Raw genomic sequence first — 25,390 nt, 5'->3', positions numbered from 1 at the left:
ACTGCTGGAATCAGCCTCACTGAAGGAAACGCATAAAAGAGATTGAACTCCCATGCTCTTGACAAAGTATCCACCCCTAAAACCTGATCCCGTGGATTTAGGGAAAAGAACCGGCTGACTTTCCCGTTTTCCTGGGAAGCAAAGTGATCGGCCTACGGCATGCCCCACCTGAGAGTGATGATCGAGAATACTTCGTGGTTGAGAGACCATTCGTTGTGTTTGACTGGAAGCTGACTTAGGAAGTCTGCTAGGGAGTTTTGTGACCCTTTCAGATGAATGGCAGATATTGAAAGCAAATTTCGCTCAGGCAAAGATAGAATGCTGTTTGCGATTACTTGAAGATGGGGGCTTCGCGTACCCAATTGCTTGTTGATATACACCACCGTAGCCATATTGTCTGACCGGATTTGTAGGTGACAGTCTAATAGATCTGCCTGGAGGGCATCCAACGCTCATTGGACTGCTAGAAGCTCTCTCTGTTTTGGAGGATCTTTGAGCCTCCTCCCTGGACCACAGCCCTTGGGCCGCTTTGTCACCTAGATGGGCTCCCCAACCAAAACTGCTGGCATCGGTCGTAGTGATAACCGGACAAGTAGAGTTCCACTCCTGTCCCCTGGCCAGATTGACTTCTTTCTGCCACCACCAAAGGGACCTCTTGACCCTGGATGGGAGCTGGACTGCCAGATCTAAAATAGACCTGTCCCCGTTCCAAAACTTCAGAAGAAAAGCCTGCAGTGGCCGCTGGTTGAATCTTGCCCACGGGATCACAGGAAAACATGAAGTCATGAGACCCACTGCCCTCAACACATCCCTTATTGTCGCAGATAGATTGCTCTGCAATTTTTCCAGCATCTGACCTATCCTGAGAAATTTTTCTCGTGGAAGGAAGATCTTTCTCTCTACCGAAGAAATCTTGTATCGCAGATAGGCAACTCTCTGGGAGGGAGTTAAGGATGACATGTCCCTGTTTATGAGCCACCCTAGGCTCAGAAGGCAGTGCTGTGCAACCTGCAGATCTTCTGTTAGCTGTTGGTGAGATCTAGCAATGAAGAGGAGATAATCCAGATAGGGAACAATGGTAATAGACCTCATTCTTAGGGGAGCTAAGGCCTCTGCAAGCACTTTCATAAAAATTCTTGGCGTTGAGGCCAGATCAAAAGGTAGAGCCCCACACTGCCAGTGGTGGATCTCTGAACCCATCCTTACCGCTAGTCTTAGGTATTTCTGACACGCATGATGAATAGGAATGTGGAAATATGCATCCCTCAGATCCAGCGTGGTCATGAAACAACCTGGGTAAAGGATGGGTTTTTTTTACAGAGAAGATCGATTCCATCCTGAAGTGCTTCTACCTTAGAGACCGATTTAGGAGGCGCAGGTGTAAGACAAGGCGAAACTTGCCCACGGGCTTCCCCACTACAAAAACATGGGAATAACATCAATTCCCCTGCTCGCTCCGGGGGACTCGAATTAGGACCTGCTGATCCACTTGGTCTCTGATTAGGCCACACAGAGCTTGTGCCTTGTTCCGATCCTTGGGAAGGTTGATTACCAGAAACCTGGTGGGGGGACAAAAGTCAAACGTTCAGACACGTGAAGATAGAGCAGGACTGGAGACGTGACACTCACACAGCTATTAAGTTTGCCTTTTATTTTTTCTATGTGTTCGAGGAGATTGAAGCCCACTGAGGGAGAAAGATCCCCAGTCTTCCTCCCACTGGGACGCTCGAGTTATTGAGACTTGGAGGGGCCCAGAGGAAGATTGAATAAGATCCCCCCTTTGCCCCTGTTTTTCTGCCCCGTCCAATCCTTCTTGGGCTAAACATCCTTGATCTGCTGGACTTGTGTTTTTTTACGAAAAACCTTCCTGGAGTAAGATTTCTTCTTACTCTCAGGAAATGCCTTATTTTTATCAGCTGGGCCTCCTCGAGACCAGGACCAAAAAGGTTATCATCTGTAAAGGGCAAAGCACAAAGGCGCAGCTTGGACGCCGAGTCCCCTGCCCAGGTCTGTAACCATAATGCCCGCCTGGCTGAATTCACCAGGGCCGAAGTCCTCGCAGCTAGCTTAACTGATTCGGCTGAGGCATCAGCAAGGAAACCTATTGCTTTAAATAACAAAGGTAAGGACATTAGAAACTGCTGTCTGGAGGTCCCTGCCGTGTGGTGTGTCTGTAACTGGGTAAGCCAGCATTCTAAAGTTCTGGCAACACAGGTGGCCGATAGAGCCGGCTTAAAGCTAATAGAAGAGGAATCCCATGCCCTGTGGAGCAAGATTTCCCCTCTTTTATCCATGGGATCTTTTAGGACTCCCATATCTTCAAATCCCAAGTCCATCCTCTTTGAAGCTTTGGATAAGGAGGCATCCAACTTTGGAACTTTGTTCCATGGCTGGGATCCATCATCTTCAAAACGAAATCTCCTTTTTAGATTACCTTAAAAAAAGGGCTTCCTTTCCGGGTTTTCAAATTCCAGCTTAATGGTATCAACCAGGGAACTATGGACTGGAAAAACTACAGTCTTTTTTTGCATGTAGACCCTGATACATGAGGTCATGCTTAGGGATTGAGGAGAAAGACGTTTGTCTGTCTAAGGTTTCATAGGTAGCCTTAAGGAGATCGTTCACATAATCAAGGGCCAATTTGTACCTGGAACCTCTGGAGGCGTAAGCTTCACCGTCGTCCTTCTCTGAACTCGAACCTGCCTGCAAGGAAGCTAGGGTCCTCCTCTCTTCCCGATACTGCTATAACAGCCGACTGGGTCCAAGGCCCCAGCGGTGTCTGCATTTTATCTAGCAGGGATCTAAAGGATTGGAACATAGCTGTCATTTCATCCTTAATGTAGGTGAGAACCCTATGGAAGGCTGTAAAAGACTGATCCTTAACCAGGCTATCTACAGAATTGCGGCATAAAGGTTTTTCTTAAGTTGAAACCCAATGCGCAAACTGCACACTTTTTCTTAGGTGCCTGACTCTGGATCTTGTCCTGGGTTTTAACCTACACAAGCAAAGAAAAAACACAATGCAGAGGACAATCAGCCCTCAACCAAGCACCACTGTGCTGGGGGAGAAACGGAAGTGTGCCCCACCGTCACCTGCACTCAGACTGGGGAAAGAAAACCCACCCCCCAGCAGTTAGCAATAGGGAACCCAGTCCCCAAGCCTACCCAAGAGGAGCCAGTGCCTGAGGAACCAGGGTCTGCCTGCTGAGAAGGGCCAGCCTCCATCACGTCCCAATTGGCGTGGTATCCACAGCCTGCTGGATTTTCCACGCCGCACTGACCACCCGAATCGGATGCCTGCTATGTTAATGGTGACCAGAACCAGCGTCTCCTGGTGCACGCCAATGATGTCACCGAGCCAGACATTCGGTCTCTGGAGTGCAACTGTTCTGCCCTGGAAGTCACACCTGACCATCCTCCCACCCGGTGCCCTTTGCACCACTGTGCTGCCCACGCCGGGGAAGAGGGGTAGGGGCTGCAAGAGCCCGAAGCTCGCCCTGGAGTCGCGGAGGGTAACAATCGCCAGCAGTCTCCTCCTCTGAGGACCGAAGGACATCCAAAACATAGCCCCACTCCACACTGCATGGAGGGATCACACTGGGAGAGGAGGTACTGTAGCAAAAAAATGGGAGCTCCAGCACTATTCTGGGTTGCCCCCTTGAGTGTAGAGCTCCCACAGGTTCCTTCGAATGTGTATCTATCCTTCCGGCAGGAAACACTAAAAAACTGAAGAGGCAGGCCTGGAGGCCTGCCTTTAAAGTATTGTGCTTACGTGTTTCTTGTCCCGGAGGGAGGAGCTCTACGTCTCAAGGAGACTGTCCTGGAAGACATTTACGTTGTACAGACCTAACATGTTTTTTAATTGTAAAAAAAATTATAAAGATACATCCAAGCCACATAAAATCCTCCCCCAAAAAATGTATTTTGGTGTATTTTTTACTGAAATTTTGCATTTCCTAGACCTTTGCAGTAATATCGTGTGACATTAAAAATTGTAACTTCCACCATTTTATTTTCTAGGGTGTCTGCATTCAGAAAATGTGTTTGAGGGTTTTATTTAATCTTCAGGCCTAAAATGATTTTTTTAAACGTGTGCAAAAAATCCAAAAAGGCTCTAGTAGTGAAAGGGGTAATACACAAGTAATAGATTTTAATGAGCAAAATAAAGCTTTAAAAGAAAGGCTATTCTAATTTATTGCCTTTTAACTACAAATGATTTGAGCCATTATAGCCATCATAAGTCAGGAGTCCAAAGCCTACCTGAAAAAGCCTTTGCAGCCTTCACATGTCATTGCATTGAAGTGGAATCCAGTTGCTTTGTCTCCACACACACCGCATATTCGGGGTACATTCTTGTCAAACTCCATGTCATGATCAGAGATTGATGTGCCTGCTGCCATGTATTCCATTACTGAAACAGACAGATGCAATTTATTACTTAGATAAATATAACTGAGGAGATATATTAAAAAAAAAAGACAATTCCAAAATTAAAGCCTACCTCCATGTTTACTTTCACTTTAAATAGTTTGTGTGGCCCTGCGTGGTCAGAGGATATCTAACATTATCTAGCGCCTTCCACCTAATCCCTAAAACAGTATTAAACACAAAAATGTAATAAACTGCAGCTTTTTAAGAAGAAGCTTTTTTCCCTGTTATGTCACCTGGTAATCCAACCAGTAACACACTTCCTCCCGTAGTATGACTGCGTTCTGAATGAAGTAGTAAAGTAGTAAAGCAGACACTTTGGGACAGCAGTCTGGGCATAGACTGAGTCTCCTGCTGAACCGGCCGAGATTCGAAACATGTAAACATGTATGGGCAGTCGATCGATCAACTTGAACACAACCAGTCTGCCAGATTTTATATGCAAGTATTGCTAGTGGCTGTTATTGCCGCTATCAATAATCAATATGTTCTCCCGGCGGGGACATGTTCCCTTGCCAGGAGAACACAATGGCTCCACGAGAGGGATTCCCCTGTCAACACAACCCGTGGTTGCAGGAAAGAAACTTACTCCATTTATGGCCTTCCTTAGGCTAGCAATGCATTATACAATTTTCTTGTACAATGAGGTCACACCTAAACATTTTCAATTTGAATGCAATCAGGCAGGCCGTTGCACTACATAGTTTAAGGTAAATCTAAAGGAAATTTAACAAGAAAATTGTATAATGTATGACCAGCTAAATGTAATCTGAACCTTAGCTAACACTTTATAAGTAATTACAGCAAACAGATTTTAGGTTTTACATAAATGAACAAAAGCCAACCATTGTAAGCACTACTGTCAGTGTTTAATTGGTTTGTCTCAACCATCTCTCAACCATCTAACTAGTACTCTGACAACTCGGTTTGTTAAAGTTGAAAAATAACAGACTTACTGGCCAGATCACCAGGTGAAAATACAGGAAAAAAGCAGCAAAAAGAAAATGAATGCAGCCACCACATCTACGAATTGGTGAGCTATTTCATACATTTTTGTTTTTGGATTTATTACCACTTTAATGCCCCTGACCGACCTTTTTAGAGTTCAGTTCTTTTTAATCATTGAGGCTCAACATCATGTGATTGCTAGGATGGTCTGCATGCAAATGCAAACTGTTTGAAAACATCCACTCCGCCAGATTGACATCCACTAATGCATTGTGACAGGGAGCCAACCCACTGTTTTCATCAGAGATGAGGGGTCTTGAAAGGAGCATAGATCCATGGTGCCATGATGTTTTCAGGAAGCTATTTAGAGAACCTTGCCAACCTCTCCCACCAACAATAACCTGCCTGCATTGCATTGCATAGAAGAGCACAGAGATCTACCATGTTGACGATGGGGGAAAACCAGGGAAAGCAAAATATAGTTTAAGATTAAACGTCAGGTGAAAGAAAAGCCTAGCTACATCTATTCCTAATTTTTTTTTTTTAAATTCACTCTGGTCATAGAATCCTGCAGTTCTGTGTACGGGAATATCCCGCAACGTCTCTGAATTCCGGGAGCCTTGACATCACCTATAGTCTCCTAGAGCCCAGTCATCGGAGCTCCTTCCTTCTCCCCTGTAGCAGCTGCCTGTCTCTTCACCTCAGCCAGTTAGAGGAAGCCTTGAATGAATACATAAAATTATAAGGCATTATTTTATTGTAATTAAGAAAGTCTGACTATGATCACCCTTTCCACCCAGCTGCTCTATTCACAGAAGCCAAACTGAAGGTTCTATGAATGGAAAATTATCTATGAATGGAGGATGGGAGGATGATTGAAATTCCATTAACAGATCCCCACCCCTTGGAATATTCATATGATGCATCCTAGGAGGCTTTGGGTCAGCAATCGAAAAATGAGCATGAGCCAATTCACAGGGTCAGTGGAAGTCTCTTTCTGGTTTTTGCAGCCAACCCCTGATGACATCAGAGAGCAAGACTAATAACTGCAGGATGCTTCTCAATTTACTGGGTATGTGAGTATGCTTACTAAGCAATCCAGCAAACCAGGTACGGGGATTGGGGCAAAAAAAAGTCCTCTTTAAGCCCCAGGAAGTGACGTATTCATACTTACGTGGACATGAGCTGCTACAGATGAGGGCCGAGTAGATACATTTAAAATAAACCGATAGTAGCGATAATTAGGGTGATTATAGTTTAAAGCAGAACTCTAGTTAATTTTTTTTTGTGTAACCAGCTGTGCCCCCCTGCATGGATCAGCTGCTTGTTTTTTTCTAGGAGTGAGGACTGAGCTCATATTCATCTAACCCGCCGATCCTATGGAAAACCACGCTCCAGCGGTGGACTGTTCTTGTCTGTGGAGTGCGCACTGAGCATGTTGAATGTCAGGAACAGTCCATTTACATGACCACTGGACTGCGGGGGGGGGGGGGGGAGTTGAGGAGCCAAAAGGACAAGTCTTGTGTGAGGAGGATCGTTGGGTCGCGAGTACATTTCCGTGTCCTCTCCCCAAGAACAAAACAAGCATTTAACCCGTGCAGTGCAGCAGACTAACAAGTTAGAGAGGCACCAGGCTCTGGAATGATTCTGACTATAGTGTTGGGATCCATCCAGCTGCCCGAAGTCAGAGCTGAAGTGAGCTCCGTCTGTCACCTCCCTAGCTTGGCACTGCAGTGAGCACAAAGGGGACAGAGCAGAAAGTGGTGACTGTCACTTCCCAGAGCATACCAAGAACTGAGTGTTAAGCAGTCATGTGATCGCTCAGTTCTCAAGTCTTAAATCTTATATGGGACAGCTGCAACAACACCATGATGCTGTAGCATGAAGGAGAGTATGGGTGTTTATTTTTCATAACCCAATACTTCTCCTTTAATTGATTTTAGTTGTAAAATTACATATTTAGTCAAAATTAATTGCTAATTTAGGCATGTCATTCAAGCTAAACATCTCTACCCAAGGACAGACAGGGGTTTTTGTCTGTCCAGGGGCGGACTGACAACTCATGGGACCCCTGGGCAATAAGGGATCATGGGGCCCCTGTGTCCTTGCCCAAACTCAAAAAAGCCTATGAAAAAGGTACCAGGGGCATCTCATGGAGCCCCCTATTGACCTCGGGCACTGCCCAAGTTTCCAAATGGTCAGTCTGTCACAATTGCCTAAATTCACTCAAAATGTTCCTTCAAACACGCCGACCACCGAATTATGAACTATAACACATAAAGGAAGTAAACATAGGAAGCCTGGCTTATAAATGGAAGGAGAATAGACATTCACTAACTGGTTGCTAGGTGCAGCTTTGAAAACATCACAGGAATTGTAAAGCAACATGCAAATATTTTTTTAAGAGCTGATGCATGCCTGTGTTATATCATGCATCATGTATGTCACGTTCATTTTTAATAGCATGCACTATGATAATACATCTCCAATGCACACGTGTTGCAGAGAGCCACAATGCATTGTAACACACAACGGTTTAAAAAAAAAAACGCAAAAGCTGACTGTAACACATGTGGCAACATTATATTTGGCCCAACACCTGTCACTTTTCCTGGAAAGGTTAGTTTACATGTCAAAGTCAAGTCAAATATAAATAAATGTGTTTTAAAAACACTTTTTTTCACATCATTGATCTTTTAAATAGCTGAAGAATGACTTCTGCTTACAGATTTTAAAAATGCGACCCATCCAGTAACTATAGTTAAAAACAGACTAAACATGTTATAGACACAGTGCAAGTGGAAAAATCCAGAGAAGGAAGTTGTGGAAAAATATATATCAGTGGTGCCAACAATAGAAAATTGTTGGGATGATTAATTCATTTTGTTAACCCCAAATTATTCTTACTAATCTTGTTAACTTCTTTTGTGATTCCAGCTTTTGTAGACTATATATTATGGCTTGCGTAAAAATAATACCACGCGATATCCCATGGTCCACCACAAAACCTTTCTGCTTCTTACAAGTATAATAAGGATAAAATTAAAGTTATGAAAGCATTTTATAAATGTTTTGTTGTTAAAATACGATATAGATTTGATATGTGCCCCTAATCACACTACTGTAGTGTGGCCTCCGCGCATTGCCCTTCCATTTCAATGGGCTGCCCAACATGTGACAAAACTGACAAAGGAGCTCATATCTTTTTGAGCTTCACATGTTCTTGCTCATCCAGAACTGCAATTCTTGTGCTAAGATGGCCCTACATGGATTGAAATTCAGTCGGTTCAGCAGGGACTGGCCGAATTTCAATCCTTGTATGGTCCCTGTAATTGAACAAAAATCAATCTACCCATCAACTTCTGTTCAACCAAAGTTGATGGGTAGTTTTCCCTGATCAGTGCTATAGGCTTTAGCCAGCAGTATGATCTGTGTAATCTGACAACGGGGAAATGACTGGATGTGAGGATTTGTGGCATGGATTTGAGGTGGATGGGGGAATTGGGTCAGTTCTTTTCTTTCAACCTGCTGACTGAACAAAAACAGATTAATTTATGACCAGCCTAACTTTGTACATGATCGATTAAGTAATGCAAATAGAAATTGTAAACTATGATGCACCATAACAGCGCATCACACCACCTGGCAAAAAGACGCAAGCCCACGTCAAACAATTCGAAGATATGATATTGTTATCCAACCCCAAATAAAGGTACAATAGCTAATGCATATATTTTCAGTCTAAGCCGGGTGTTGGCAACCCGCGGCTCCGGAGCCGCATGCGGCTCTTTTTCACCTTTCCTGCGGCTCCGGAGCACACTGCCCACCAGGTGACAGGCAATAGGGTCGGCAAGCCGCGGCTCTTTTAATGCAGATCTTCTGTGTGCCGGGCGCCCGCTGGCAAACATTGGCTGTCAGGATGTAGGCGGGGCAGCCCGGATGTAGGCGGGGCAGCGTGACGAACTCCTCTCCTCTCACAGTCCGCCCTGAAGACCAGAACGGCGCGGGAACCCAGCGAGAGGAACGCGCGGAGCAAAGGTAAGTGAATTCACACAATATGGGGAATGAATTACTATGGGGGATGAATTACTATAGGGGGGATGAATTACTATATGGGGGATGAATTACTATAGGGGGGATGAATTACTATAGGGGGGATGAATTACTACGGGGGATGAATTACTATATGGGGGATGAATTACTATAGGGGGGATGAATTACTATAGGGGGGATGAATTACTATAGGGGGGATGAATTACTATGGGGGATGAATTACTATATGGGGGATGAATTACTATATGGGGGATGAATTACTATATGGGGGATGTATTTTCAGTTTTAAAAATGTTTCTCTCAAAATAAATTTCAATCGTGGTTTTGGCGAGATTTGGCTCAGTCGAAAAAAAGGGTTGCCCACCACTGACCTAAGGCTATGATTGTGATTATGACGATACACTGTGGCCCTGATTAACCCTTTGCTTACTGGGCCCTTAAACCCCCTTCATGACCAGAGCGTTTTTTGCAATATATGCAGTGTCGGATTTGTTTTAAATGTTGCAATGGTTTTGCGGCTCCCAGTCTTTTTTTCCCTCTCGGAAACGGGTCCAAGTGGCTCTTTATGTCTTAAAGGTTGCAGACCCCTGGTCTAAGCAGTTGTTTACAGCATAAAAAAGTTAATAAATAAATAGGGCTACTGCACTTGTCTCCTACACCTTTTATGACATTTTGATCAAATTTAAATATTTAGGACATTTGTTTAAAAACTATATGATTTTTTTCATGATTGTAATGTATTGTAATAAGATTTCCCATTGCATTATTATTAATACTTGGGTGTCTTCTCACCAAAAATGTAATCACCTCCCAACTATTATTATTAGTAATATTTAGGCAAGTTAACACATGCCACATTTCTACTAATAATTGTAAATATTAGGCCTTGTTCTACAGTTAATGGAAATGTTTTGTCTTTATAGAGGAGTCAGCAATATTTCACATACATGTTTTCAATATTTCTCTATATCCCCTGAACAATCACATTTTTTCTAATTCCAAAAAACTTCTATGTTTAATTGATCAAAACACTCAACCCATGCCCTCTCCCAAAATCACCACATTCATAAAAGGCCACATAGTACAGGTTTCCACCAATTGTCCCAATATGCCTATTGGCTAGGATGCAAAGCATTTGGGCATGGTCTACTCTTGCCTCAAATATCTCCCAAGTTGTTTATAAAACATGCATTTCTCTTGGATACCACTGGTAGAATTTATTTCAGGAAATAATAGCAAGTAACCATGGATACCGACACGTACCTTTCTCCATCTTCTACAGTATTCTGGCACCTCTCAATCTTGAACTTTCCAATATCTTTGTTAGATTAGTCTACACTGGATGAAGGGATGGGGCCAGAGCTCAGACTCTAACTAGAGATTATAAGAATGCAGAATACACAGAATGCTAAGCATCTCTATCCAGTCCTTAAAATGTTAAAATAAAGTTCACTGTGTGATGGGCTAATTACCCCCTTGGCAATCCATTTAGCCCCCAAAAAATAGTACCGTATTTTTCGGCGTATAAGACGACTGGGCGTATAAGACGACCACCCTACTTTTCCTGTTAAAATGTAGTGTTTGGGCTATACTCGCCGTATAAGACTACCCCTCTTCCAATGGACACCAGTGGGAAGAATCGTGCCCCATCATTAGTATCAATGGGAGGAATAGTGCCCAGTCATTGGTGTCAGTGGGAGGAATAGCACCCCATCATTGGTGTCAGTGGGAGGAATAGCACCCCATCATTGGTGTCAGTGGGAGGAATAGCACCCCATCATTGGTGTCAGTGGGAGGAATAGTGTCCCATCATTGGTGTCAGTGGGAGGAATAGCACCCCATCATTGGTGTCAGTGGGAGGAATAGCACCCCATCATTGGTGTCAGTGGGAGGAATAGCACCCCATCATTGGTGTCAGTGGGAGGAATAGCACCCCATCATTGGTGTCAGTGGGAGGAATAGCACCCCATCACTGGTGTCAGTTGGAGGAATAGCGTCCCATCATTGGTGTCAGTGGGAGGAATAGCACCCCATCATTGGTGTCAGTGGGAGGAATAGCTCCCCATCATTGGCGTCAGTGGGAGGAATAGCGCCCCATCATTGGCGTCAGTGGGAGGAATCACGCCCCATCATTGGCGTCAGTGGGAGGAATCGTGCCCCATCATTGGTGTCAGTGGGGGGAATAGTGTCCCATCATTGGTGTCAGTGGGGGGTGGAATAGTGCCCCATCGTTGGTGTCAGTGGGGGGTGGAATAGTGCCCCATCGTTGGTGTCAGTGGGGGGTGGAATAGTGCCCCATCGTTGGTGTCAGTGGGGGGTGGAATAGTGCCCCATCGTTGGTGTCAGTGGGGGGGAATAGTGTCCCATCGTTGGTGTCAGTGGGGGGGGGGGGAAGTGCCCCATCATTGGTGTCAGTGGGAGGAATAATGCCCCATCATTGGTATCAGTGACACCAATGATGGGGCACTATTCCTCCCACTGACACTTGCTGACCCCTGTTCAGTATGGTGCTGCTGCAGCAAGCATATATGGTTGCAGCAGAACCTGTGCACGGCACACTTACCTTCACTTGATTTTCGCGGGGCCTCTCGGCTCCGCCTCCTCCCCGGTGATTGGCCGCCTGTGTGCCTTTCCCGAGCTACAGTTCTGGCGGCCAATCACCGGTGAGGAGGTGGAGCCGAGCAGCCGCACGAACATCCAGAGGCCGAACTGAAGGAAGGAGCAGCTGCGCTTCCTGGACCGGATCGTCGTGGGACCGGAGCCAGGTAAGAAACAGAAGCCCCTGCCTACCCCTGTACTTAGTTTCACTTCCGTTGGAAGGGGGGGGCGGCGGCGGCACCGCACCGCCCCCCTAAAAAGTGTCAGCATGCCGTATACCGGCGTATAAGACGACCCCCGACTTTTGAGAAGATTTTCAAGGGTCAAAAAGTCGTCTTATACGCCAGAAAATACGGTAATTTAAAACTTTTTTTTAAGGACTGGAGAGAACTACTTGTCCAAAGGACTAAATCGGGGTCCCAATCTACTTGTCCAGATAAAAAAAATCTACTACTACAATCTACTTGTCCCGTTAAAAAAATAAAATTGTAACCAAAGCAGCATTTAAACCTGAGGTGCTTTTAGGAATGTCTGTGGCTTTTATAAATGAAAGGGGATTTATGGTGACGTAAACTTTTTTGTTTTTCCTATTCCACTGCTTATCTCCTCCTCCCCTCCCTGTCTGTCTCTAGCACCGCACCCTGGAGCTAGCAGGGAGGGGAGAGACTTTGCAGTGTGATGAGCACCAATGGAGTGCTCATCAGGAAAGGGGAGTGTCGGGTTCTATTAACACACAGCAGAAGCGCATCTGCTGAACAAGTACATACGGCACCGGCCCCAGTGAGAAGAAAAAAAAAAAATTGTATTCCTTCAGGTTACCCTCGCACATAGAAATACTTGGGTGCTCAGTACAAGCGCATGCTGAGCAGCCAAATAAAGCTCTAGTGTCTGCTCCGTTAAAGGATACGTTCAACTTTAACCGCTTCCCGTCTGCAATGTACTGTGGCTGGGTGGCAGCCACAGACAAAGCGACGTACCTGTACGTCGCTCTGGCTGTACTAACAGGGTGGCCTCCCTCCCCACCACTGCTATGTCCGGCGGACACAGCGGAATGAAGATCCCGGTGATCATGTGATCGCTATGCAATGTAAGCAAAGCTGTTATGAATCAATCTCATAACAGCTCTGCTTTTCCTCCTAGTGAGCTGTGCTTGTCCCACAGCTGTCACATGATACATGGGGCCAATCACAGCACCCTGTACCATGTGACCAGCTCATTGACGACAGTTCATGAATGAGTTGGGTTCATGACAGCAAGCTTTGCATTGCAGGAGAAATGATCTTTAAAAGATCATGATCTTTAAAAGTGCAAAAAGAAAAAAAAACCTTGATCACCCCCCCACAGTAGTACAATGTTACTTTGGTAACATTGTACTATTCTGATAAAAGTATTAAAAAAAAAAAGTAAAAAAAAAATATCATATTGAGAATTTTTTTTATTTAAAGTTTTTCTTTTTTTCAACTACTTGCCAACCACTTACCCACATTTTGCGGGTGAGCAGCAGCTCTGGGCAAAGCGGTGTAATCTTGCAGCGCTTCTTGTTTTGGGGTATGAATGCACCTTCGCCCCCCCCCACTGGCCCTTCAGTCAGTCCAGCGAGAGAAGAGAACACAGCACAGAGTAAAAGCACTACATTTTACACACACACACGTTAGATTAGCACATTTAATCGCCCCTATTAACCCTTTGATCACCCCTTCACCCAGTCAGTGCCATTAGTGCAGTGTCAGTATATAACATTTTTCACTGATCACTGTATTACTGCCACTAGCGACTAAGATAGCGTCAGGGTCAGCAAGCACCCCTCCCAGCCAGGGTCAGCTAGCGTTCGATTGCCCGCACACTATCACATTCACGCTATAGGTCGCTGATCACCCCCATTACTAGTATAGTGTTTGTACAAATCAATATAATGATCATGAACAGAACTATACTAGTGCCTCCTTTGTATAGTGTCCCCAAAAACACAGTGTTAGCAGGATCAGCCCTGTTCGCATCCAGCACTAGCGTTTAGCCCATCCGCTATTTTTCACAGAAAATTTGTACCAATTGATTGCGGGCCAAAGCATTTTATACGCACAATACATTGCCGCCCACCATAATTCAGCTCTTGCCAGACAATTCACATGGAACTCTTTGGAGCCTAACCCTTAACATGGGCATTACAAAAAATAATGAATTGTGGTCATATTGGTCCACAGAGCAAATTCATCATATGCCCATGTTCTCTGCTGTTTCCTATATGACCAACATGGACCAGCAATGTACTGGTACGTCACTGGACTTTGAGAGGTTATATCAGGATGATGCCTGCAGCTACAGGGATCATCCTGGTATCGGCTTTCATGTAAAAGCAATCCTAGTGGCCAATTAGCTGCTTAATTGTTTTTACGAGCAGTGGGAAGGGACATTCCCCCCCCTGCCGTCTTCCACAGTTTTCTTGGGCTCTCCTGTCCCACAGGGGAATCCAAGAATGCAGCCGGCAGATCCACTATAGTCTAAGAAATCGGAGCTGCAAACATTTCATCACTTCACTTTCCCAGGATATAAACAGCACCATTTGTAAATTGGGAAAGCATCTGATCACACCGATCTTGGTGAGATCAGATGATGTAAGGGCAGAGGAGATATCTAGAGTCTAACAGACCCTAGATTTCTATAAAAAGAATACCTAGCAATATATTTACATCTCCTGTGATAGCAATAAAAGTGGTTTAAAAAAAAAGGGACAGTGTAAAAATAATAAAAATCAAAATAACTAAAAAGAGAAAAAAAAAAAAAAAGGAAAAAAAAGCACTTTTGCCCCCAAGCGTTGATCCCGTGCCTGTATGTAAACAGGGGTGGATCATGCAGGTGAGGTATTGCCGCGAATGTTGGATCATGGACAGTAATTCTAGCACTAGACCTCCAGTGTAAATATAAAATATAAATAAAGGCTTTTAAAGCGTCGCCTATCGATAATAAAAATGAATGTATTTTGTTGCTATTGCACAGGCATGCGCAATTTTAAAGCATGTCATGTTTGATATCTATTTACTCGGTGTAACATCATCTTTTATATTTTATCAAACAATTGGGCAATATATTGTGTTTTTGTGCATTAAAATTCTAAAAAGTGTATTTTTCCCCAGAAGATTTGCGTTTGAAAAATAGCTGCGCAAATACTGTGTGACATAAAAAATTACAACACCCACCATTTTATTCTCTAGGGCCTCTAATGTTTGGTGGTTCAAAGTAATTTTCTAGCAAAAAAAGTTTTTGTATGTGAACAAAGTTTCAGAAAAGGCTTGGTCTTAAAGAGAGGGTGATGTGTGGCAAAAGCTTCTAATGTTGGCTCTTAAATGCCAGGATAGTAGAAGCAACCCCTCCAACTGACTCCTTTTTGTAAAGTAGACACTCCAAGGTATTTGCTAAGAGGCATGGTGAGTATTTTGCAGATCTCATTTGTTGGCACGCTTTTGGAAAACGAAGAAAGAAAACGAAAATGTATTTTTTCTTTCCTTTATCAAATCCCTGTGACAAAAATGATCTGTAAAATACTCACAATGCCTGTTATCAAATTCCTTGGGGTGTCTACTTTACAAAAAGGGGTCATTTGGGGGGGGGGGGGTGTTGTACTATCCTGGCATTTTAGAGCCTCCGAAACAGCGAAAGGTAGTGGGGAAGTGATATGAGGAAATATGCCCTTTGATAGCCTGAAGGTGGGTATTGGATTTTGGGGGCTTGTGTGTAGCTAGGCTGCCAAAAAGTCTCACACGTGTGGTATCCCCATACTCAGAAAAAGTAGGAGAATGTGTTTTGGGGTGTTAGTCCACATATACCCATGGCATGCATGAGCAATATATCATTAAATGTGCAAAAAGAAAAAAAAATTGTCATATTCATAAAATTTGTGGCAAAAAATAAAATGTTCTATGGACTCAACATGCCTCTCTGCAAATTCCTTGGGGTGTCTGCTTTCCAAAAAGGGGTCATTTGGGGGGGGGGGGGGTTGTACTGCACTGGCATTTTAGCACCACAAGAAATGATGTAATAGGCAGTCAAAAAGTAAAAGCGGTGTAAATTCCAATATATATACCATAGTTTGCAGACGCTATAACTTTCACATAAACCAATTAATATACATGTATTGAGATTTTTTTTTTAACAGAATTCATTTTGGCCTAAATTTATGGCTAACTGAGTTTATTGGATGTTTTTTATAACCAAAAGTGAAAAATATCACTTTTATTAAAAAATTAAGTTTTTTTTTTGTTTATAGCGCAAAAGTAAAAACCACAGAGGTGATCAAATACCACCAAAAGAAAGCTCTATTTGTGTGGAAAAAAGGACATAAATTTCGTTTGGGCACAGCATTGCACGAACGCGCAATTACCAGTTCAATTAGCATGGTGCTAAACAGCAAAAAATGGCCTGGTCATGAAGGAGGGTAAATCATCTGGAGGGCAAGTGGTTAAAAAAATAAAAATAAATGTAAATTTTTTGCAGGTAAAAAAATGTGCATTTAATTTTTTTTTTTTTTTTTTTTAGGAGCCTGAAAAGCATTGCACCAGTGATCAGCAGATTGCTGGTTCAATGCAGAACTCCTGCAGACCTGTCAGTGTAATCTGTATGCTCGTACATCATACATTGTGCAAGCAGGCAGTTTCACACTGACAGGAAGAATTAATGAACTACCAGAGCACTCAACAGTGCTGTAACAGCGCTGATCAGCATCCGCAAAGGATGTCAGTACTTGTTGATTTATTCACCAAACACGGTGAATGAATGACGTGGTCGTGTGGGTGGAGCCCTGCACAGCAGCGTTCTTTTCAAAAAATGACAGGTAGTACAATGAACTTCTCCCCATATTGCTGTCACAAACAGGGCTTGGATAGCAGAGCTGCTGCAGGAGTGGGAACATGTTAAATTTTCCACCCTAAAAACGTGTGGAACATGTAACATGTTTCCAAGGTGAACTTGTCCTTTTATCACTTTCGCTGCCAGAGCCCTTTTTGCGTTTCTTGCACACGTTTATAAAAAGTCAGTTTAGGCCTGGAGATTACATAAACCCCAGAAAACATTAGATATTTTCTGAATGCAGACACCCTAAAGAATAAAACCGAGGTAGCTCCAATTTTTTATGTCACATATTATCGCAAAGGTCTAGGAAACGCAAAATTTCAGTAACAAAAACACACTAAAGTTACTTTTAGGTAACAAAAAGGCAATATATTACCCAATATTTTTGTTAAAATATAAAAGATGAGGTTGCAGTGAGTAAATAGATACCCAACATGTCAAACCTAAATTTGCGTGCGCTCATGAAAACTTTAGTACCCTGTATTTTCTATAGGCGATGCAGTTTAGTGAGCAGGTCTGGTGCTAGAATTATTGCTCTCATTCCGGCGTGTGCAGCGATATATAACAAGTGTATCACAATTGATGTTTTCACGCATAGGTGCCCCGACATTGTGTTTACATTTACATGTATATGCGGGGCTCAACTTTTTTTTTTTTTTTACGAGGGGGGGGGGTTATGTGCTTGGGTGTAACTTTGTAATTTTTTATCAATTAAAAAAACTATTTTTTTTTTTACTTAAATTTTTTTTTTTTTGGCAACAGGTTCTCTGAGACCCCCTGCATGTCTCCCCTATGCTCCACTGAATGTAATGCAATGCACATCACACTGCATTACATACATTCTCTCCTGGCTTTGATGACCAGGATATATGTCAAAGAGGACCAGGAAGCAATGGCGTACACATCACTTCCGGGTCAGGACAAGAAGGGAAGACCGCAGATGGGTAAGCGGTTGCCCAGGGTATATAGCAGGGGGCAGGTGCGCATGGAGGGCACTAGCGAAGTGTGTGGAAGCAGTGCTTCCACCTGAAAAGCCCTGCCGCTTGCCAGCAGCAGAGCTTAATGTAAAAAAAAAAAAAAACCTACCTGCCTGGTGCATGGAACTACATGTCCTGGGTGTTGGGTGATATAAATTGCTCATCCCTGTTTAAAGAGTGCCTACATTCTGACGTTCTATATATTATTTAATTATGTGGTGAAATGGTTGCGAAGGCTGCTCCTGGTACAGACTAGTACGAATAAACTGATTTGTGTTTCTAACTAGAGGCTGCCTTTACAAACAAAGCATGTTTCATTACATGACTTTTCACGACTGAGGTATGGCAGATAATACAGTCGATATGAAGAAGACATGTACTTGTTAGGAAGGTAATGGCAATAAATAGCATGCTTAGCACACATCTGCTGACTTAAAATGATATTAAAAAGGCAGATTTTTTTTTTTTGGTTAAAAATAACATCATACTTACCTGCTCTGTGCAGTGGTTTTGCACAGGGCAGCCCCAATCCTCCTCTTCTTGGGTCCCCCACCAACGCTCCAGGCCCCTCACTCTTGACTAGTGCCCCCATAGTGAGCAGCGTGCTATGGGGGCACCCGAGCAGGCTCGCTCTTGTGCTATTGCTCTGTCTCCATTCCCACATGGAGTGCTGCTCCTGCTCTCTCCTCATTCGCTGTGATTGACAGTAGTAGGATCCAATGGCTACTGCTGATGTCTGAGCCAATGAGGAGGGAGAGACTGAGGCTCTTGTGCACATCGCTGGATCGAGATGGGACTGAGGTAATTTTAAAGGGGGGGGGGGTGCTAAACACCTTGAGCTTTTACAACCACTTTAAACAGTTAGATAAAAAAAAAAAAAAAAAAGGTAGAATATGACCCCCTTCTCTTTACAAGACTAGTTGCTACAGCTTTTCTGCAAATACAAGAAGTTAAAAGGGTAAGCACACCTAATGCATAAATCTAGTTAAAGGAATGTGCATGTGTAGAAACCCTATAATGTGTGTTAATAAACTCATTTAGTTTACGTAAACAGTTATATCATTCCATTAATGAACATTTATTTGTTGATCATGCATAGTAAATGCAGTTCCATGCTGGGTTAGCATACTGATTACCCTAGCATAGTTAATTCTGGACCATGTGTTATGTGAAAGACCTTATGACTGTGTACTCAATGTGGTTTCCACTAGTTTGTATGACATTTGCACAGTACTCATACAGAAAAAAAACAAAAAAAACCAATTGCCTCTTTTGTAGATACTATTTCTTAACATGTTATGTAGTTGATCTTTATAAAATCATAACCTAGCCAGTTTGAGCAAAGGTATTTTGAATAAAAAAATCTGGGCGTGTTCATTTTTTATACTAATTTGTACCTGGCTTTTCCCGTACGTTGCATCTGAAAATTTCTGCATAATTTCTTAAATGTTAATTGAACCTAACTTTAACCCTAAGGTTTAGCCATAATCCCAACATCATCACAGAAAAGGCTATACAGTACTACCATGGCTGAACGTATACCATCGCACAAAAACTAGTGCTGGTAGTAAAATGCTGCAAAAATAAATCAGTATACAGTCATCACAAACACAATATTTTAAAAAATCACCTATACACAATATAGCAATTCAGCATTGCATAAAACTTGCAAAAAAAATCGAACTCATCTACCCAAACACAACCCCAAAATATTATCTGTAAGTTGATTTGTACAATATCAAATGAAGTATTTGGTGCAACAACTCAACCCAAAATCTTCTGTATTTTTCTGCTGACATAATTCATGAAAAGTACACAAGTTATCAAATTCTTGATTTGTCCACTAGACACTAGTATCCTCATATGGTTCTACACAGAATAGCTCCATCTGACATAATATACAAACAAGTTGTGTGCAATAAAAAGTTGAAGAGAAAACATTTAAGTATACAAACAAAATACAAACAAGGGACAGGTGTGGTTTCAACCCAGAACCTAGATTGCAGGATGGCAATTAAAATGAGTGTACCACTCTGTGTCCCGTGTATTTACACAATGGTTCCAATTATGCTGTACTCAGTCATCTATCCACTGAAAGTTCACATATACAGAGTCCCACTCTTCCATGAGTGCTACATAAGAGCAGAGCATTCTTCACGAAGCACAGTGACTACTTCACAAGCTTTCATTACAGAAAAGAACTGGGAACAACACTGCCAACAAATCTTGTCATATTCTGCCCTAGTTTACAATATCAATATTAAGTGAATACCAATTTAAAGGGGCACTGTTATGTTTTAAAATGAAGATACATTTTCCATCATTGTCAGCAGTCGGGGGAGTTGCTACAGTGCACAGGCACAGGTATCCAACACACCTAGAAGCATCAAATGCTGAACATGCCAGCGGTGCCTCTAAATGCAAGAGAAAGAAGACTGGATTCAACAAGGGTACTAGCTGTATATATTTTTAACAAAGCAGTGTTTTTTTAAAGTAGAACTACATTTTCTCAATTAATATTAACCATCTCCAAACCTTATGCTGCTAGCATTAGTATTTAGATAGTAAGGTATATTATAGTTACTTGTTTTAACTTTTTCTTTTTTACATTTCTTTTGTTGCTTGGTTTCTGTCCTAGGCCATAATGATGTCATGCATCCTAAGAGTCTTCATGGGCATTTTCACCGGTAAGATCACTTTTACAAAACTGTCCATCACTGGCTGAAAACACCGATACCAGGATGATGTCTGTAGCTGCAGGCATCATCCCACTATAAAAACTCTAAAAAAAAAAAAAAAAAAAAAGTCTGTGCCCTGATTATCAGTGCAGCCCCAAAAGTGCCCAGCAGTGCTGCCAATCTGTGCCCAGCAGTGCCGCCTATTAGTACCCATCAGTTCCGCATATCAGTGCAGCCTCATCAGTGCCCATCAATGAAGTCTAGCAGTGCCCATCAGTGCAGCTTCATCAACCTACATCAGTGAAGGAGAAAAATTACCTATTTGCAAAATTTTACAATAGAAACTTTTTTTTCTTCAAAATTTTCGCTTGTTTAGCAAAAAATAAAACACCCAGTGTTGATTAAATACCACCAAAAGAAAGCTCTATTTGTGTGGAAAAAAAAAAATTAAAATGGGTACAGTGTTGCATGACTGCGCTGCTGTCATTCAAAGTGCGACCGCACTGAAAGCTGAAAACTGGCCTGGGCAGGAAGGGGGTAAAAGTGCCCGGTAGCCAAGCGGTTAAGATTTCTTTTTTATGCAAGGATTAGAACAATATCAAGCAAAAAAGAACAGAAGGCACATTTCGAATGAAACATTTAGCAAAGTTTATGAATATATGCCTCAATTACATTTGTAGTTTTTTTAAAAAATACTTTTTATTCAGGGCTTAGTTTAAAGAAAAGCTTTGGGGATAATTTGGGATCCTTTATACAATTTCCTGTTCAGACTGCCACAGAGGTGCCTTTTGATGTACTGTAAAGTGGCTGCAAAGGCTGGCTTCCGCTGTTGTCAATCACAGCAAGTAAGAGGAGGGTGCGGGGCCGAGCCACAGCTCAGTGTGTGAATGGAAACGCAGTGCAGCGGTTGGAGAGTGTGCATGCTTGGGTGCCCCCATAGCAAGCTGCTTCTGTGGAGGCACCCGATAGGAGGGTGGGACCAGGAGCGCTGTCAGGGGACCCGAGATGAGGAGCACCTGGGCTGCTCTTTGCAAAACCAATGCACAGAGTAGGTAAGTATAGACATGTTTGTGTTTTTTTTTTTTTTTTTAATTTAAGCCTTTATATTTGCTTTAACATTTTTAACAGCTTTGTGAGTACTTTGTGCAGTTTGACTGCAGCAGCATTACAGCATTTTATTTTGAATGCAGCACTGAGTGTTGTACAAACATACATATATGCAAACATGTAAGCAGACTGTGCCCTGGTCCATATTGATGCAAATTTTCATGCGACTTGATCGTTCAAATCGCATCCACTGATCGCAATGGAACGATTGGGCTTATCGACAATGAAATATATTTCCACTTTAGTTGGTATGTTTTAAAAAAGGTTTATAAACTGAATATAGCACTCACTGGTATAAACAAAAATGCTGCAACATTTTTGAAAGTCATAATACCATGAGAAAACATGTCTCTTACTCCGAAGTTATGTAAATTTTACCTTGAGGGAAAAAAATATTGAGTCAAGATATCTTGAGTATATGAACTGTGCACTTTCTAACAATTCTAATGTGTCAGCAAACACCCCACCCTTCAACCTATCAACAGCTTAGTTAAGTGTTCACAGATCTGACAAAGTCCATGCAGATGGATTAGCTTTCAATGTGCAGTTTTGTCTCATATGCATCAACATACCAAACACAACAGCAGCATGTGTTCTTTTCCCATCAGCAATTGGCTTTAATTCCCACACTATAAATATATCAATGTAAGTATGCAAATCTTTTTTTTTTATTTTGGTGCTTTTTATTATACAGTAACATATAGCCAAGTAGGGTAAAAGTAATGTGTGTGTCTGTATGTATGTAAATATATATATATATATATATATATACACACACACACACACACACACATATATACATATATACACACACACAGCAGGTAAAGTACTGAACACGTCACCATTTTTTCTCAGTAAGTATATCTCTAAAAGGTGCTGTTGACATAAAAATTCACCACATCGGTAACAACCCATGCAATCCATAATCATAAAGAAACCAAAACAAATAAGTTCTGAATAAAGGTTATGTGTAATAAAATGGAATCACACACAGGGAAAAAGTATTGAACACTATAACTAAAATGTATTTAATACGTCATACAAAATCCTTTGTTGCTAATGACAGCTTCAAGACTCCTCCTGTATGGAGAAACTAGCCGCAAGCATTGCTCAGGTGTGATTTTGGCCCATTCTTCCACACAGTCTTCAAATCTTGAAGGTTCCATGGGCCTCTTCTATGAACTCTTTTCATAGATTTTCTATTGGATTCAAGTCAGGTGATTGGCTGGGCCATTCTACCAGCTTTATTTTCTTTCCTTGAAACCAACTGACAGTTTCCTTGGCTTTGTGTTTGGGAACATTGTCTTGCTGAAATGCCCACCCTCGTTTCATCTTTGTTATCCTGGTAAATGGCAGAAGATTTTTATCAAGAATGCCTTGGTACATTTTTCCATTTATCCTTCCTTCAGTGAGATGAAGTTAGCCAGTACTGTATGCTGAAAAACAGCCCCATACCACGGTGTTCCCACCTGCAAACTTCCCTGTTGGTATGGTGTTTTCAGGGTGATGTGCAGTGCCATTTGACCTCGAAACATGGTGTGTATTGTGGCATCCAAAGAGTTCAACTTTGATCTAATCTGACCAGACTATTTTCACAGTATTTCCCAGGCTTGTGAATCAAACTTTAAATGAGCTTCAACATGCTTTTTCTTCAACAATGGAGTCTTGCGTGGTGAGCGTGCATACAGGTCATGGCGGTTGAGTGCATTACTTATTATTTTCCTTGAAACAATTGTACCTAATTTCAGGTCTTTCTGAAGCGCTCCACAAGTGGTCCTTCGCTCTTGGACAACTCTTCTGATAATTATTTTCACTCAGAAATCTTGCGAGGAGCACCTGGTTCTGCCTGGTTTATGGTGAAATAATGTTCTTGCCACTTCCGGATTATGGCCCCAAAAGTATCACTGGAACATTTAGAAGTTTAGAAATTCTTCTGTAACCAATGCCATCAGTATGTTTTGCAATAATAAGGTTGTGAAGATCTTGAGAGAGCTCTTTGCTTTTACCCGATATGAGATGTTTCTTGTGTGACACCTTGGTAATGAGACACCTTTTTATAGGCCATCAGTTGAGACTGAACAAGCTGATATTAATTTGCACTGACAAGGGGCAAGATTGCTTTCTACTTACTGATAGATCTCAACTGGTGTCTTGGCTTTCCATGTCTTTTTTGCACCTCGCTTTCTACATGTGTTCAATACTTTTTACACGTTTCATTCCATTTTATTACACATAACTTAATTTCTGAACTTATTTGTTTCGGTTTCTTCATATGTATGGGTTGTTGCTGACATGTGGTGAAAATTTCATTTCAATAGCACCTTTATAAATATATTTACTGAGAAGAATGGTGTTGCGTTCATTACTATTTTACCTGCTGTATACAGTTTTTAAACCCCCTTGTGATGGCAATTCAGTTGAAGTGGAACTTTATCATAACAACTTGACAGAAAATAATGTTCTTTAGCAAGGAACATATACTCCACATTAATAATTATGCTACCGAAATTATTGTATGCTGTATATTGCTTCCAGCATTGTTCCTGTTTCTTCTTGCTGGAGGTTGCTATTTTGATGAAGTCCAGAGCCACTTAGCACAGTAAATCTTTAGGCTGTCAGCAGATAGAGGCCTGAAATGTGGCATCTATTTACTCAACACAGTCTCCTCTTAGATTTTACAAAACGTTGGGGATTATATTGTATTTGCATGCATTATTTTTTAAATGAAAATACAATAAAACAAACTAAAACTTGGGCAATATCTTTTTGTTCTACAGGATTTCTGCTTACAGAAAATAAAACGTTTTGGGGTTATCAGTAATGTTCGTCCAAAAAAGTGCATTGTAGCATGTGTTTAAAAAAAAACAACCTTGAGGGGTTAAAGCAGTACTATAGGCTAGTAGGTAGAGTTTGTTTGTTTTTTTTGGAAGAGACTCTGGTGTTGATTTACTAAAACTGGAGTGTGCAAAATCTGGTGCACAGTAACCAATCAGCTTCCAGGTTTATTTTGTCAAAGCTTAACTGAACAAGCTGCAGTTAGAAGCAGCTTGGCTACCATGCAGAGCTACACTGGATTTTGCACTCTCCATAGGCTTCAATGGGAAGTCACCTCCCATAGGCTTCAATGGGAAAACGCCTCCCATAGGCTTCAATGGGAAAACGCCTCCCATAGGCTTCAATGGGAAAACGCCTCCCATAGGCTTCAATGGGAAAACGCCTCCCATAGGCTTCAATGCTAATAATCCTGTCAATAGCAATCCTATGTGACACTTCTCTCTGCATGCCACTCTACTCTTATCACTTGCAAGTCTGGAATGCATTGTTACAAACTAGCACAGGACCCTTTTCATAAATGGCACTCAAAACACAATATGTGTGGATTGCATCTGTGTGAACCACTTCAACAGGAACACAAATTATCTATCCTGTCACGCGAATCCCAGTTTCAAAACTAATCCAGAATTCCTTTATGTGTGAACTAGGGCGGCTCCATTCACACCTGGGAGTTTTGGGATCACAGCAGAATTGCTGTAAATTGCAAAACGCATGTTCAAGTGCCATTATTTTCAAAATCACCTAAAACGTGGTGCGGTTTTGCTGCGATTGTCGCATGGCAAATCTCATTGCGTGAGGTCTCAAGTGGGCACTAACAACCCACACTAGGCTAAAAAAAACAAAAAACAAAAACCTGGCTCCTTACTTTTTTAGCTGGCTCCTAGATTCAAAGCAAGTTTGTCAAGCCCTGCTTCACATACCCCC

General features: G+C 42.2%; 1 protein-coding gene across 1 annotated transcript in view; it reads right to left on the bottom strand.

The window, feature by feature from the left end:
- VDR (vitamin D receptor) overlaps positions 1–25,390 on the bottom strand; it is a 205,275-nt gene that overhangs the window by 104,415 nt on the left and 75,470 nt on the right. Inside the window, exon 2 of the mRNA XM_089691376.1 lies at positions 4,261–4,411. Coding sequence (XP_089547502.1) covers positions 4,261–4,409 — 149 coding nt within the window. The 5' untranslated portion in view covers positions 4,410–4,411. The remainder of the gene's footprint in view (positions 1–4,260; positions 4,412–25,390) is intronic.

This window comes from Staurois parvus, unplaced genomic scaffold, assembly GCF_062004578.1.
Source record: "Staurois parvus isolate SC_StPar_1 unplaced genomic scaffold, SC_StPar_1.0 ptg000562l, whole genome shotgun sequence".
NCBI classification, from domain to species: Eukaryota; Metazoa; Chordata; class Amphibia; order Anura; family Ranidae; genus Staurois; species Staurois parvus.
This window is presented reverse-complemented; position numbering and strand designations above follow the sequence as displayed.